General features: G+C 43.1%; 1 protein-coding gene across 1 annotated transcript in view; it reads right to left on the minus strand.

Moving 5' to 3' along the window:
* Positions 1-17,120, minus strand: part of IDO2 (indoleamine 2,3-dioxygenase 2) — a 54,485-nt gene that overhangs the window by 14,018 nt on the left and 23,347 nt on the right. Inside the window, exons 3-7 of the mRNA XM_046648389.1 lie at positions 15,023-15,142; positions 12,753-12,871; positions 10,877-10,891; positions 9,428-9,527; positions 8,421-8,538 (exon numbers count right to left, since the gene is read on the minus strand). Of these exons, the coding sequence (XP_046504345.1) occupies positions 8,421-8,538; positions 9,428-9,527; positions 10,877-10,891; positions 12,753-12,871; positions 15,023-15,142 (472 nt within the window). The remainder of the gene's footprint in view (positions 1-8,420; positions 8,539-9,427; positions 9,528-10,876; positions 10,892-12,752; positions 12,872-15,022; positions 15,143-17,120) is intronic.

The following is a 17,120-nucleotide window of genomic DNA, read 5'->3' on the forward strand; positions in this document are numbered from 1 at the left end:
TATAAAAAAAACAGAGCATATAAAATTGGCAATCAATCAATCAATGAATAACTGAATGAACAAATAAGAATAAAGCTGACAATACTAAATGTTGGTGAGGTGGGATTTTAAGTCAGGACAAACACTTGGTGAACAGTCTGGTGCCAGTTAGCAAAACTGATGTTCGTAGGTTCCCACTGAGCATGCCAGGAGCCACAGCGCACGCGCATCTGTAGCAGCAGGATTGCTGAAACCAGCAAAGCCACACCAAACCAAACCAAAACAGTGACAACAACAAGAAATAAGCAGGAGAACAAACAAATCACAGTCTATTTATACAAGAAGATACTATATAGCAGTGAAAATGTACTCCGTCTATATGACCAACATGGAAAACCCTTAATGAAATAGGCAAGTTGCAGGAAGAAAACATACAATTCTTTATATGTAAAATTCAAAAACATATAAAACAAAATAATATGATGTTTAGGAATAATTCTTAACAGTGAAATTACTAAAAAGTGAAAGTGAATGATTAATATCACAATCAGAGTGATGGTAACTGGAAGAAATGTTTAGGGCAATGAAGTTGAAAAGAAGCACACAGAAGGTTTCAGAGTTTTAGGTAACAGTCTATTTATCAAGTTGGAAGCTGGGTATGAGGGTATTTTTTTTTTACAATTTTCCTATATATTCAATTTACTTATTCTATATTGTATATACGTTAAATATTTTATTAAAAAAAGAATCTAGGACCCAGATTAGTGTGGTCATGTGGCTATTAATAGAGTCAGAGCTGGAATCCAGTCTTCAGATTCTGAGTCCAGTGTTCTTTTCATTTCCCCAAAAGTTGATTTGCCAGGGAGAAATTTCAAGCAAACTAGTAGGGAATATATTTTGGGGACTGACTCGGAACACTGTTCAGAGGATACCAAGTGGAGAACTTCATCCTCATTATCATGGGGCACTCTTGCTTCTGGATCTAATGTGTACATTTTGGCTAAGAAGGGGGGTTCCTAAAAGCCAGTGACAATATGGGAACAGAGAAGCTCTAAGGACACATCTGAGTTACACCGCCTCCTCGTCATGTGGCTTCCTAGTGGAGTGGGAAAATGAAACGGGGGGACTGCAGCTTCTGCCCAAGGCCAAGCCCGGGGCCACTTAGCACCTGGCCAGATGTTTCTGTTGCTGTTGTTCAGCAAAACACAAAACATATTGCTCAAGCATCTTTCTCTTTTAAATCCAAGTGAATCTCAAGAAAAATATAACATCTGGTTTTGACTAGTTTACACTCATCTCATGAAAATTTTGTGTCCTAAGCATTATTTTTGTTTTGTTTGGAAAACCTAAGGAAACTTGTTTTTTAAACTTTTCAGGGGTGGGGATTTAGGTTTCACACTGAGAAGTGACCTTTAAAAAGAGCAAAACTCAGCAAATCCCTGCTTTGGGTCTGTGCTGTAAAACCACAGACCCAGAATTCCTGCAGCGTTTTCACATTACATTATTAACGTTCATTATGGTCCCACTCGGGGGAGTAGCACAGCCAATGACACCTAAGACAAAGTGTCATAGAAGCATACTCCAGCTATACATCTGACAGTCATGACTACGAAACTGTATCGTTTTTGTGTAATCCCCACTTTTAAATCACGTATTTCCAGTGGATGTCTCCCTGTCACCTTAAATGTGACATGTCTGAAAGCAAGTTTGTCATTCTTCTATATTCCCTATTTACTTTGAAAATCAATGACCAATCCACCAATTTGGAAGCTTGAATCAAGTTTCCAAATGACAGATCTTTGCCAGAAGCATCATGATTTCTTTCAACCAGCTTTGAAATGGCATGCACGCATCCTTGGCATCCCCTTCTGCCTCTGATCATATAAACTCTGCCATCCTCAGTCCTTTTCCTTGATGACTCTTGTTCATGTCTTCTGCTGCTGCCACTACTCCAGTCCCTTCCCCCATTCCTGGCTTTGGTAGCATTGTCAGTAGAGTTTAAGCAGCTATATATGTCTGGATGAGACCAGGGCTTGAATGTGACTATAAGTAGGAGTTAACCAGGCAGAGGGTGCGGGGAAGAATGCCTGAAGCTGAAGGAGCAGTGCGTAGGCAGGCCTTGAAGTGGAAGGAGGCTCTTTTCAGGAACTAAAAGCTGGTGTCAGAAAGAAGGAGTGAAGGGAAACATGGTGTCAAACAAAGCTAAATTAAAATTAAAAGAGCCTGGGATCAGCTCATGCTGGGTCTTACAGAATAAGTTAAGGATTTTGGCCTCATCCTTAGAATAAGAGATAAAGGAGTCCTGCTCAATAAGAATATAATGTGATTGACATATGTAATTTTAAATTTTCTAATAATCATATTTCAAAAAACAAAAAAGGCAAAATTAATATCAATATCATATTTTATTTAACACTAAATATCCAAAATATTATCATTTCAATATGTAATCAATATAAAAATTATTGATGAGATTTTTTTTGGTAATGTCTTTGACATTCTGTGTATAAATTTACAAACTTAAAATTTATTCTACACTTCAATTTCGATGCTAAATTTCAACAGTTAAGTGAAATGTAGTCTTCCTAATAATAAAGCTGTTTTTAACAAAAAACTATTTTACACTGATTCCACTTTTAAATCTCTATTTTAATAATTAGAATTAAATGCAGTTAAGAATTTAGTTTCACACTGGCCACATTTCAAGTGTTCAATAGCCACATATCTCTAGAGGTTACCATATACGACTGTGCCCGGATAGAAACTGAAGGGTTTTAAGAGTAAAGATGCTGCAACTTGCTTTGCTTGTTTTTTTTTGTTTCTTTCTTTCTTTTGGTGAGGAAGATTGTCCCTGAGCTAATACCTGTGCCAATCTTCCTCTATTTTGTATGTGGGACACTGCCACAGCATGGCTTGACAAACAACGTGTAGGTCCATGCCAGATCTGAAGCCGCATACCCCAGGCTGCTGAAGTGCAGCATGGGAACTTAACCACTAGGCAACAGGGCAGGCCTCTGATTTTCATTTTTAAAAGTCAACTGTGGGACTGGCCCAGTGGTGCAGCCGTTAAGTTTGCACGTTTCACTTCTCGGTGGCCCGGGGTTTGCCAGTTCGGATCCCGGCTGCCGACATGGCACCGCCTGGCACACCATGCTGTGGGAGGCGTCCCACATACAAAGTAGAGGAAGATGGGCATGGATGGTAGCTCAGAGCCAAGGTTCCTCAGCAAAAAAGAGGAGGACTGGCAGTAGTTACCTCACGGCTAATCTTCCTCAAAAAAAAAGAAAAAAAGTCTACTGAGGCTTCTGTGTAGAGAATGAAGTAGATTAGGTAAAGGGCAGATGAAGGAGAGGATTTAGAAGACAACTGCAGGAGTCCTGGCAAGCGATGATGAGAGCCAGGTCGAGAGTAAGGGATGGTGAAAACGGGAAGGAGGAGATGCAAACGATATTCCAGAAAGAGAATTCCATTTGTGGTAATGAGTGTTATTTTATTTGGACCTATCCTTCCACTAAAAACAACGAAAAAACCTGAATAAAATATGAAAACATATTAAAGGCATCCAAGAGCTGAAAAGACGGCAAGGAAGCGCTTAGCAAAACTTTAAGGGAAAGCAGGAACCCAGAGAGTGAGGCATAAACCTAGAGTGGCAAAGCCACTTTCCCCTGAAGGCATCTGCCAGTCCAGGGAAGCCTCAGGCTTTGGTTTTATCGGCTTCTCTGTGTGTGGTGCCAGAAGTAACGCTCTGGTCCCAGCCACGGTGAGGAGTTTTACAGGATACCCTCCTCATGTTAACCTGGGAGCCCCCAACATCCATACCCTCAACTTCAGTGTGAATCAGAGCTCCCACCCCACCCCTGCCTGCCACAGGAGACAAAACAAAGGTTACCTTGTTACTGAGCAAAGCAGGATAAAAACAAAATCTGTCCCTAAAAAGTTGTGACCACTTTGGGCACATTTTCAGCCCAAGTTCAATTGCTCGATTAGTACATGCGCTCTCACTTGTTGAACTTGATTTAAGATGGTCCAGGATTTTAGGAATAACCAAACACAAATATTCCTTTACCCTAGTGTGGTGACAAAAGACTGCCTAAAAACAATGTTTCAAGGACAATGAACTTGAAATAGTGGAGGAAAAAAAATCAAGCACACATGAGAACCAATGGAAAAAAAGAAATAAGGAACAAGAAGGACACAGAAACGTGTTTCAACTATCAGAATTACCATACAGAGATTATAAAGCAACCACACTTACTATGTTTAAGAAAACCAAAATCAAATTTTAACAGCAAATTACAAAAAATGAACTAAGAGTTCAGAAGATAATAAAATATAACTTTTGGAAATGAAAAACAAAATAACCTACTCAATGTATGTATTTAGCAGCAGATTGTAAGCAACTGAAGAGAAAAATCAATTAATTAGATCATAAGAATTAATCCAGAATGCTGCAGAGAGGAAAAAGAAAAGATGGAAAATAACAGCAAGACTTCCAGAGAATGGAGGGTAGAGTGGAAAAGTTTAAGATTCCCAGTTAAGGTTCCAGCAGGAGAAAAGAAGGGAAGGAGGCATGGACAATTTGTGAAGATTTAATGTCTAAGAACTGTCCAGAGTGATGAATCATACCAATCAAAGAAGCATAATGAAACCTAAATGCAGTAAACTGAACAACATGAAAGACAGACAGATAAAGAGTAACTCTTACAAGCAGACAGAGGAAAAACAGAATGCCTCCAAACAAGCAACAGGCTGACAGCTACCTTCTCAATGGTGAGAATGGAAACCAGGAGATATTGTACTGATCTATTCAACATCTGAAAGAAAAGAGTTGCTAGCAAAAATATCCTTCAGGAATTGGAGTGAATAAGGTAATTTTCAGATGAGCAAGTTCAGCAGCAGCAGACCCTCACTGGAGGAAACGCTGCAGATACACTTCAGGCAAAAGAAATGCCTATAAAGGCGTCAAGAGCAAAGAAGGCTATCGATATGTAAGCAAATCAGAGTGAATCTTAACCATATAAAACAATAATAATCTTTGCTGGGGCTGGAGTGGTAGCATAGTGGTCAAGTTTGTCTACTCCACTTTGGCAGTGTGGGGTTCATGGGTTCAGGTCCCGGGTGTGGACTTATATATCCCTAATCGAGCCATGCTGTGGCAGTGACCCACATAGAAAATAGAGGAAGACTGGCACGGATGTTAGCTCAGGGACAATCTTCCTCACCAAAAATCATCATCATCATCATCATCATAATCTTTGTAGAGTTTCAGATATTTTTGATGTATGATATGCAATTTAAGTTCTTCCTTATACTCCCAAGAATTCTTCTGTGAAGATATATAAAACTCTACAATATTTTGAGAATTGGCTTTGTGTATGTATGATTGTTTGTGCTTACAGATTTGGGGCCGACACGATAAAACTGGATCTAGGGAAGAGATGGTGGCTCAGATGACGTGGGTGCAGGCAGATCGCCGAGTGTAGCTAACCTATGCATGAAGACAACTTCAGAAATGTGAACACAGTCGTATCATCATATGGCATTTAGTAGAGAAGAGTTCCGGTGCTAATTGTTTTCCAGTTAGGTTTAGACAAATAAGTTCACAAGTTAAGACGGACAATTCCTTAGAGAAAATTAAGTGAGCTAATCAGAAGAGGACGACCACAGAAGTTCACTTTACAGGTTAGCACCAACCTACTGATTTAGAAACCTGATTTAAACTCATACCAAACTGTCAGAAGGAAACATTTTGGCTCCTCGTTACTATTAAAAGAAGAATTCTTACACCTACCAATAGGTCAAGCAGAAGTTGGAAAATTGTGTTGATTCAGAAGGAAATACAATGCAAAAACTTCCATGGCTTTTCACAGAGAAAATTATCCCTCAGCTTTTCTGGGGAGAAAATTAATTCTTAGAGAACAGGAGCTATTAACAGGCATGTCAAAAAACATGGCTGTATAACCTGGATGATTGAAAATCTGAATATATGTTAGCCTTCCAGCGGAGCACAGAGCTCAGACCCGGTCGAGTTCTCTCTAACCCAGCATGGAAAGAAGAGGGAGACACAGACCCTGCAGGAGGCGGTGCACGGTGAGGGGAGGTCCGTCAGGCAGTGCTATTACGGATTCTGCCCTAAGGGAGTCAGGCTGTGAAAACAGAGCTCTGGTGTTCTCCAGTCGGTGGAGAAAACTGTGTAAAACCAGGAAGTGGAAATTGAGCGTGAGCTGGGCAAAGGCCTAGCGACTTAGGTCCTTAGAAGTGTGAACTGCAGCCTTAAAATGAAGGCTGCCTCTCCTCTGCCCTGGGCATGGCTTCAGGCCTACAGGCCTGGAAAGCAGGACTTTCTGAAGGAGGAGAGTAAAGCACCTAACTCTTGCTGAGGTTGAGCTCGGAATCTGCGGTAAGCTCCATCTTGGGGAACAAAAGCAGAGGGAAGGAGTGCAGTCAAGCCCTACGTATCTTGCAGAAGAAAGTTGTGTGATTCCTAAACCTTGCAGTTTCTAATATTTATTATTTTTATAATTTCATTTTTCTGGTTACTATGGCTGTACGACAAACCGCTGCAAACTCAGTGGCTTAAAACAAGCATTGTATTACACTCACGGAGTCTGCAGGGCAGGAATTTGCCAGAACACAGTGGGGATGGCTTGTCTCTGCTTCATGGTGTTTGGGTCCTCAGCTGGGAAGACTTGAAGAGTGTGGATGATCTGAAGATAGGGGCCTAGAATCAACTGCGGGCTCATTGCTCCCATGCCAGGTGTCAACGGGAGCACCTATATACATGGCCTGTCTGTGCGGTTGGCATCCCCATTCACAGCCCAGTGGCCTCAGGGTAGGTGGACTTTTTACACGGTAGCTCAGTAGACAAGGTGGCAGCTGCCTCATCTTTTCTAGCCCTGCCTCAGACGTCATGCGGTGTCACTTCTGCTGCATTCTACTGATCACAAGCATGTAACAAGCCCGCCTACGTCACAAGCAGGGACACAGACTCCACCCTTGGTGAGAGGAGTGTCAAGGTCACATTGAAAAGGAGCATATGGGATGGAAGATGCTGTTGTGGCCATCTTTGGAAAATGCAGTCTGATACACTCCTCTATTTCACTGTAGTGACTGGTAGCAAAACCTTCAAAATAAATTGTCTCTGTGGGAAAATCTGCTTTTGGGGGAAACAAGGGAAGTAGCCCTGGCACCTCCCCAGGTCGTCAGACGTCCTGCAGAGGATGATCAAGAGAGCATCAGGTTTGGTTCTGGCTGAAGAAGTGACTCTGAAAATAAGCACTAGGAAAGCCTGTGACAGTCAGACACGGGTGTGCCATCTTACTGCACATGTGCTGTGACAGGAGGGCCTCTCACCTTCTAAACGTCTCACTCCTGCTCATTCATGTGATCTGAACACACCTTGAAATGTACCTCTAAGGATCTTGATATCCTAGTAACAAACTCAGGGCATCCTGGCACAGCTAAAACCCATCTCACTGAGTTTGGAGAGTTTGCTGGGCAGAGGACCTACTGATGTGATCAGGATGGCTTTAAAATTAAAACTCGGGAAATGGAGGAAATGTGAATCTGAAATGTAAAACATGGAAGTTGAACGGAAATAATACATAACCCTGTGACTTCAGATGGACTTCTCCTAGTGCAAAGAGTCTGGGATGACAAATCAGTTTGCTCTTTTAATAAAAAGTAATAAAGCTGGGCACCATCTGTCTCCTTCTCCCTTCCTCCTCTCCTGTTTCCTGTAAACACTCTCTTTTCCCGGAATCCCTCTTTTTTTCAGTGAAGCAGGATTCAGAGAAATTTGGATGCTCCTCCCTTGACGAAGAGATCACACCCCTCTGCTACACCCTCCTTAAACACATGCCAGGCACGTTTTTCAGGTTCTTGTGATAGAGGAAGTTGAAGAGCTGCCCAGACACTGGAAAAGGAATATAGTCACCGGAACAAGATGTAGCCAATGGCAGGAAGGGTGGGCCACTTAACTGGCCACACCCATGACAACTCATCTCTGCAGTAGCCACGGAGAAGGAGCACCTAAAACGAAGGTCAGTCGTCTCTGCCCACCCAAGAAAAAGAATGATAGGGGCATTAGAAAGTGTTAGGACAAACTCTCTCGTCACATTCTGTTCTGCAGTAGACTAACACTGCTGGGTGGAGCACACAATCAGTCGTTGTGCACCCATTCCCTCCTCCCAAGCTTCACACGAGACCTCAACACGCAAAGAAATATACGGCCACCGAAGAGAGGAAACTACCCTAATCACAAGAGAATTAAAGAAGGACAAAACCAGAATACCCCTGAAGACTGAGATCACTGCCCAATTGTATGAACAGCAACAGGTTACCTTAAAACAAAGCTGACACACCAGCGCCATCTCGTGGCTGTTGCCCAACCTCCAGGCCCTTTTCCCACAGCAGAGTGCTCAGCCTTCAGGACCCCATACCGTGCATTTGTCCCAAGGTTCTGGTGATGTCCTGAATGCAGTGTCTCAGTCGCTGCAAGGCTTGGAGCAGGGAGTCCTGGCTGCGCTGCAAGATGGCATTCACTGCCTGAACAAGTGCCTGGGGAGGAGATTCATTCACTTACAGTGAATTGAGGTGGAGTGAGCTGCAGAGCTGGGAATCCTGGAGAAGAGTCCCCTCTGACTGCCGGACTGTTTGGCAGGGCTCCCCTGGGAGTGCTCCTAAACTAGACTTGCTGTGAGTTCTGCTTGAAAGGAAAATCTCTCTGGGCTTCTCCCAGGTAGACCCCTGGTTAGGTTTTTCTGGATCTTTCCACTGACTGCTACTTCTTATACCTCTCAGGGGCCTAATTCTATCATTTTGCTCCTTTCTTCTTCTGAATTCATCACACATTACGATCATTCCTACTTCTGCAACATGAAGTAGGATAACTTCACTCCTGAGCTCTGTCTTACATAAAATCAGACAGACTCTGTAGAGGCCCCAGCTCCAGAGCCCCCTCCATGATGATTTCTTCCTTGTCTAGCAGTTTCTACGTTATCAGAGTGTATTTGGAAAACCAATATTTTATTCTGTATCTTTCAATGGACTAAACACACAGATGAGAGGTAAACGACTCCAGAGTTTCACTTCTGAGAGTGAAAGAGGAAGCTATAACTGTTATGGTGCAGCTGCTCATTCTACCGAGGTCACGGTAAGCACTCGAAATACGCTTACCAGGGAAGGTGGTGAGAGAGGACACAAACCTAACTTAAATATCTTTAGGCATGGCACGAATTCAACAATTCCAAGTTTCCTAGGAGTTGAGAAAATGGAGCTATCTCTGTGGGCTAGAACTTAGATCTCTGTCGGTCAGACATAAACCAAGTAGAAAAAGGCCTGTGTTCATCTCTATTGATTAATTCACCGCAGGGAAAGGGCCTGGGGGGTGCCCAGTCAGACTGATTTCTCTCCTAGTAACAAGATAGAGTTGTGAGTGAGAAGATACCTTAATCCCAGGGACTGCTGCTTTCTCCACCAACACAGTCACCAGTATAAAGCCACGCAGGCTTTCTCCCCCAGGAAGGGAGATGACAGTGTCCAAGTTCCTTGGAAAGGAGATGACCACATGGTTAGAGAGGTCTGGCCCCACAGATGCCCTCGGAGTTAGACAACTGTAAGTGCAAGGTGGAATCAGTGAACAACTTTCCCCTCTCCAGAGGACAGCCCACGGATGAGCATTACCTTCAGCAACACTCAAGAAGTTAAGGGAACAGATCTAGTCAAGCCCAAGTTCACCTGATCTGAGCACTCTCAAAGTCTAGCATGGCCCTCAGGGTCCTAGACAATCCACCCAATGGAACAGCTGAAGCATGAGTGCGCAGGTACTGCCAATTCTGCATGGGGCCAATCTATGGCTCATCATACCACTACGATCAGGAGCACGGGGTCTTAGAGCTACAGTGACCACCGGCAACAGCTAATTCCATGCTCCTGTTTTACAGACAGGAAACTATGACCCAAAGAGCAAAATAGCTTCCCCAAGATCATACAGCTGATTAGTCATAGGACCAGGTCAGGCATAGTTTCTTAACTCAGGCTGGTGCTCTTTCTAATCAGTATTTTTTCCCCCAAAAGCTGTATAATAGAGTGAGAGCTGGAAGGTTGTTACAAAGAAATCATTTTTAAATTACCTGTTATCATATGGATTCAGATATAGACCTATTTTACAAAACCTAAAAACTGCACTCCATAAATCACTTCTGTCTCTAACATATTAAACATGAGAAAAGATGAAAAACAAACACAAAAGAACAATGAGTCAGGAACTCCACCATTGCAGAGTTACATTAGAGCAGGAAATGGTGTCTTCACGCTTGCTTGCCTCCATCTCCTGAGCTGCAGCCTTCACACTGAACCCCTCATTGAGCTGAGGTTTGGTGACGGGAGAGGCAACATCACTTTAGAGCCTAACTTTGCTCTCCAGGGAAAGAGGAGCCTAAGGATGTCTGGACCAGATCTGTCCCACGAGCTCCCGCTCATGTAACAATAAGACATTTCAAAGGAATTCTTGTGTGACTGTGGCAAGCACTGCCCGCAATTGGGCTTTCCATAGAGGTTATGACACGAGAGATCTTTCTCAGATCTTCAAAGAATCATAGAGAATTAGAGAATTGAAGTTTTTTTCTTGCATTGAACTTTACTTGTTTTATTATGTCCAGTTTGGAAAACATAGTAAAGAAAATAATCCTATAATCCCTACAAGGCAGAGGCAACCATTGGTAACTTTTGGACTATTAATTTTTGGGACATTTCTTTCTAGTCTTATTTTTTCAGTCATTTTTACATGGTTTATATTACTATGCATACAATTGGGTATGCTTTCTTTTTCATTTTATTGTAAGCTTTTAAAGTTAGCATGGATTCTAAAGTGAATGAAAGATTTCAGAGAACTCACCTGATATCCATGGGTCTAGTCAAATTTCAGTTATTGACAACCACAAAAGGAAAAAGAAAAGAACAAATCAGTTTGTAAACCAGATAGGCCTTCTAGGGTCGCATGTACACAGGTACACACACTCGTGCACATGCAGATGCAGATGCATACACACCCATGCACACTTTGGAGGTCATAGCTTGTGACTAGACTATGGGCCACAGAGTGACAATGAGTGAGCCAAAACTCAACTCACATAGCGGCCTCTGAACATTTAGTTACAACCATCATGAGAAATTATCTTACTCTTTCTGTATTTTTGTAATTACCCCAAACTCACACTTCTGTAATGACAATTCTACTCCTACTCATCTTTTAGCACCTACCGTGGAGAAAGTTTCACCCTCTCATCAAGCTTTTTCCTGATTTTTAAAGCCTGTATTAACGCAATTTCTTCAAAATTCTAAAGGCCTTACTGTTTGCGTCCCTCTTTGACAACTCTCACATACCGCTTTGTCTTGTTCTTTAACTACTTTGAGGGAACTTTGCTTCCATTTCTTTCATTCCTTCATAGCACATAGCTCTGTACTTGGCATAGCAAAAGACTCCAAAAAAATAATTGTCAAGAAGAATACCTACCACACCCCAGGACTGTGTCTGCATCTCTGGGATTGAACCAGCCCTCCACCCTCACCCACTAAGAAACCAGCCTTTTGTTGTTGTATTTTTGACTTTACCATCCCAGGCCAGCCTTCAGCCTCCCTGCCTCTCTCTTTGTCTTTGAATCAGAAATTCAGTTTATTCCATATTTAATGTCATGACTGGAATCATTTCTGCACATATATTTATTATTTCTCTCTGTACACATTCTGAACCAGATTCAGCAGCCTTCCATGGGAATGTTGGCCACCAATTTTGTTATTAAAGCAGAACTGGTCAAAGATCATAATTAATAATTAAAGAAAACGTAAGCTCCCTGGGCTCAGAAGTCCTTAGAGAGAAGAGATGGCCCTGTCTCACTTCCTCCAAGGGGCACATAAATTAGTCCTAAAAGCTTTGTTTTTTATTAAGCGTTTAATCCTTAAAGCAGATTCTCATCATCTCCTCTGGCAACCCTGTGCTCACTCACAACCCTTATGCTGAGGAAGTTCTTCCTCACGTTTAACTTAAATGTCCCTTTAAGCCATTTTAGTAAGTCACCAAAGTACTATCTCTTGCATTGACAGCCTGAAACAAATCTGGCTGTGATAATGAAGTTCAAAGGGAAATTTAACATTTCACCTCTTCCACCTCATTCCACTTACTGGAATGTCTTGATTCTTAAAAACTCATGCTGTTTCTTCTTGAGACAAACGCCGATATTCCCAGCCCAACTGTCAAAGGAATGGAGCCAGCCAGGTGGAACACACAGCATCATTAATAAGATTCTCAAGCCAACACACCTAGAGCACCTATTCTCAACTCATCCATAGCCATTCATTTATGATCACTATTTAATGATCGCTTACTGAAGTCCCCGGTCCTAACTTGACTTAAATAGAGGGCACGTTAGGGAACAGCAAACAATTTGGTGAGAAAGAATGAGTGAAGTGTGATTATGCAGGAGCTTGAAGGTCAGGGTGAGAAATCCAGATTTGATGTGGAAGCCAACAGGAAAACCAGCCTGCACCAATGTATTCAGAGTGGGCTGAGAGGAAACACCTGGGAGCTATGATCCATGAACTTGTGTTCAAGGTCAGCCCTTGGGAACCATAAAGCAGACAATAAACACGAACATCCCTAATCACAAAATAGCTGGAAACACTTGGGCCTTTCCTGTAGGAGAGTAAAAGCGACAAGCCTGCCCCTTACTGAGTTTCAATCTGATCAAATGCGAAGCATTCTCTCCCTTTCTTACCCTTCAGGATTCCTCATAGTCCAGTTTGTCAGCACCAGGTCTGAGTGGGCCAGGATAGGAGGGAGCCCCAAGTTCTTGGAGACTTCGACAAAGGGAAGGGCAAGATTTCTTGGCAGAACCTTTCAGACATAAATCCAGACAATCAGCATGTTCTAGAAAGAATGCAGCAGAGAAGGTAATCATGGCTATCCTTTATTCCAGTAGTCCTGTGGTAGAGAAAGGACCTGGGGAGAAAACTGGAATTATACAAGTGATCTGTATACACAGACCTCACTCTCATTAACAACCTAGTGGATATATTGTTTATGAGTACAATCTGAAATACATGTGAAAATTAAAAAAATGGAACACACACATACACATATAGTATAAAATAATCCCTGAAAATTGTGCAAAGAAGGGCATTACCAAATGTTTAAGCATGAATTGGGGGCTGAATTGATGAGCAGAGAGAAAAATCCCTCTCTCTCTTTATCTATCTATTTATCTATAGATATATATATATACATAGATATGTAGATGTGTGTGTGTGTTTGTGTGTATAAAACTGAGAGCACATACATATGTATAAGTATGTGTGTGTCTAAGTGTCAGGCAGAGAGAGGAATGGGGAGGACAGTGTGTGGCAGCCGACTGTCCGTCACTTCATAAGTCAAACCCAATAACAACGCCAAGTAAGTCAACTCAAGACCATCCGCACTCAACCTCTACGTTACCTGAGGAACACTCTAAAGAACCTCATCTGCCCTCAAATCCAGAAAAGCCACTCAGATTCTTGGTGGTTGGGGAAGGGGGGGAGTCTCTATCTGGGGACCAGGCTAAATGAGTCTAGACCCAGAAGAACATTCTTCTGTTCCCTGTCTCACTTCCATTTTTATTTCGCCTTAAGACATACTAAAGAAGCCCTGCTTCTGCCTTTGTTTCCCCTCAGCTTTTTAGAGAGGCTGGGGACAGAACTGTTTCTTAGGTAGAAAACACTACCAAGCTTTAAAGAGTCTTGAAGTTCAAACATAAGGTTAGCTTCCCCTGGGAGGTGGGGTGTGAGGAGGACAGTGGAGACGGGAGGAGTCTTCCTAGCTGAAAAGGCAGAGAGGATACAAAGACAGTAAGAGATGATCCAAGCCTGGGGTCTGGAAGTACACGGACACAACTCCAAGCTGGAGACTTCCTCTGTCACCCTTCTCCACCCCTTCCCCCAGTCAGGATTACGGTTTGGAGAGCAGAAGGGGGAGAGAAACCCAGTGGATGTTCTGTCGTGTGCCTAAATTTCAAACCTGTCTACATCAGACTCACAATTTTTTGAAGTTAGATGTACTGACATTTACAAGGTCTGAAGCAGCTCTATCCTCTCCTTTTCTTTCCTTTTTCACTTTCCTCTCCTCACAGGGAGTCTCCTGCGTTGACTTCAGAGATTAGAGGTAGGATCAACCAGGCAAATAAAATGGGCGTGGGTTGCTCACCTAACCACGGAGTCCCAGAACAGGGTGACCCCTGACTTCTGGGAAAGGTGCATTTATAAAAAATGAAAGGGAGTAATAAATTATACTGTGGGCGGTAGCACTCGGAGATTTCATGTCTCGAGGTTCAGGTCGAAACTATGAAAAGTTATGCAAAGATTCAGAAGAACTTTAAATGAATTGTTAAGATCATTAATGGGTAGAAAGGAAGCAGAATTAAACAGCGTAGATTCGGGTTGTAAATTTCAGCGCGTCTCTCCGGGGAAGGAAGGTTACGTTAGTGAAATCAGGTCTGCATCTGGCCATGGATTTTCCACTAGCTTGCTATCTGTCCTCGGACAAGGAACTTAACTTCTGGAGTCCTCAGCTGTCTGTAAAATGGGCACAGTGTACATAGCTCTACTTAGCTTATGAGACTGTGAAAATCCACCGGGATAACATGTGTACAAGAGCATAAACTGCTGTTAAAGGAAAGCTATTGTTTTCTATGAGCTCTCACAACTTGCCTTCAAATGCAACTCTTCAAGCATTCTTGGAAGACGGTGCCGGAAAAAACAGCTAATGAAAAGGAGAAATTCATTGAAAGCTAATGAAAGGGAGAGATGGCTACAAGTTCTGAAGAAAATTAAATTCCTAGCCAGGGGAAAAAAAGTCTTTCATTTAAATGGGCCTTTCAACCTTCCTTCAACTCATGCCCAAAGAACAACACAAGAAAGGACCCATTTTCCAGGCAAACAGGACAGTGCCCAGCAGGTGCATTCCAGGCGCAGCAGGCCTGCCAGACGACTTGACGGGCAGTCGTCTTGTCATTACCTCTTCAGGCTCTCTCTCGCCTTCCTGCCAGACATAGCCGGTGGAGATGAAGCTCAGGACCAAGTGGGCCAGGCGCCGTTGCCGGTAACTCTTGAGGAACTGGCAGTTCAGGAGGGGCATCTGTTCAAGAGAGTTTCCAGAGATTCTCAGTTGCAGGGGTGGGAACGGACATAAGGGTCTGTGACTTGAAGGGTTTTTTGGGCAAAAGGAACAAGTTACATTTCAGTGCACACCTATTTTTGCCCTGATCCTAGGACACTGCGGTATAGGAGGGACTTCCGATGACATTGTTCATGAAGTACCTAACCACCCCACCCAGGCCACCAAATGTCCCCATGGTTGTGCTGGACATTAGTCACCATCACTACAGTGACAGCTTGATTAGAGTGCTCTAGAATAATTAACTTCCAAGACTGAGATCATTTATTTCGTATGAGGCTCCCAGGACAAACTGTCTTATCAAGGTGCCTCTTCCTTGGTATCACCTGGCCCTGCTCACAGCCTGGTGCTGTGGGCGTTACTCTAACTTCTAAGTAAATCCAGGCCCAGTGGAGTCAGGAAGTCCACCTAATCCCTAGCAGGAGGTAGGCGAGCAGGGCCGAGTGGTTGTTCAGCCCGTGTTTGAACACTGCCAGTGACCTAGGTCCTCTCACCTCTCCACGCCCGTTTCCTCCTTATCAAAATGTGTCATCACGAGGCTTAAAGGTGGTTTCTCACTGAAAGTAACACCCTGTACAGAAGTCAGTTATTATTGACAGTCTGGCCCAAACAAATATTACCAGTTTCTCAGATTTCCCTGGGCCAGCCCTGCCTGGCTTGGTTGACACCAACAGCCTCTCAGCTCCAGCTTCCAGGCACACCCCCTCCTCGGCATTCCTCCTGCCCCTATCTCTTCTTCCGCTCTAGACACAGTTTGATCTAGATCTTTCTAGGTACTCTTCTCCGGGGTCTGAAGCACCAGAAGGGGCGACGTTGGATGTCTCGTGCACCCCTTTAAGCTCCAGGCCCCGCCGAGTGCGCAGGGGCTGACCGCCCCTCCTACCCAGGCTCAGGGGACAACTCGCGCTAGAGCCTCCGCGACGGAATCCTTCCTCCGCTGTCCGCTAGGGGGCAGCATTTCCGTATCTGTGTGCACGGCGCCCGACTGCCTGTTTTTTCTTCCAAAAAATTGCCTTGGAGACAGAAACGCCCATGTGCCCTGGACTCAGGTGTGTATGTGTGTGTGGAGGGGGTGGGGTAGAGGGGAGCGGTTCTGAGAGGTTCTTTGTCTTTGTTAACGGGAACCAGCCTGAGAATAATAACAGCAGTTGTTTATTAAGTACTTACTATAAGGCTCTTACTAAAGAGTGTGCAAGGTGTGATGCTAAAAACATCCCGCGCAGGATGGTACTCCGCCTTCCCGAAACCCACAAGACAAAACTGAAAGTCAGAAAAGGTAAAATGTTTGCCCCGGGTCGTAGTCCTGGGAGAGCCAGGATGCAATTTCCGTTCTGCCAACCACAGCCCTGCTCTAAGTCAGCGCTGCCCGATGGAAATGAGAGCCACATGTGTAATTTTAAATTTTGTAGCAGCCAGCCACATTTTAAAAATAGTAAAAAGAAAGGCGAAATTAGTTTTAGTAATATATTTTATCTAGATCAATATATCCAAAATATTATCAACACATAGTCAATGTTAAAAATGAGATATTTTACAATCTCTTTCTATGGTAAGTCTTCAGAATCCAGTAAAGGAATAAGGTCCAAGTTGAGAATGTTTCTCTGGGTAAGAGGTTTTTCTGGAAACTTCTTGCACATTCCAGAGTCCCTGGGCTCTCTCCTCCGAGTAAACATACAAATAATTTTTTTAAAAAAATGGATTCAAAAAACAAAAAGCCTTTATAATGGATTTGTTTTTTCTACAAACAAGATGAAATGGTTAGGGAGAGATTTCATATTTGTACAGCAGTTTAGCTTGGTTTCACCTTAACATCAAACACTTTTCTTTTGCACTTCTCAGTGAGCTGGCATATTTCCTGATTTTCTTAATATTGGTTATAATCGCCCTTTGTGCATCTATGAAGGAGGGCTGGATTAAGAATTCATTAGTAGTAAGACAA

The sequence above is a fragment of the Equus quagga genome, chromosome 22 (assembly GCF_021613505.1).
Source record: "Equus quagga isolate Etosha38 chromosome 22, UCLA_HA_Equagga_1.0, whole genome shotgun sequence".
Taxonomy (NCBI): domain Eukaryota; kingdom Metazoa; phylum Chordata; class Mammalia; order Perissodactyla; family Equidae; genus Equus; species Equus quagga.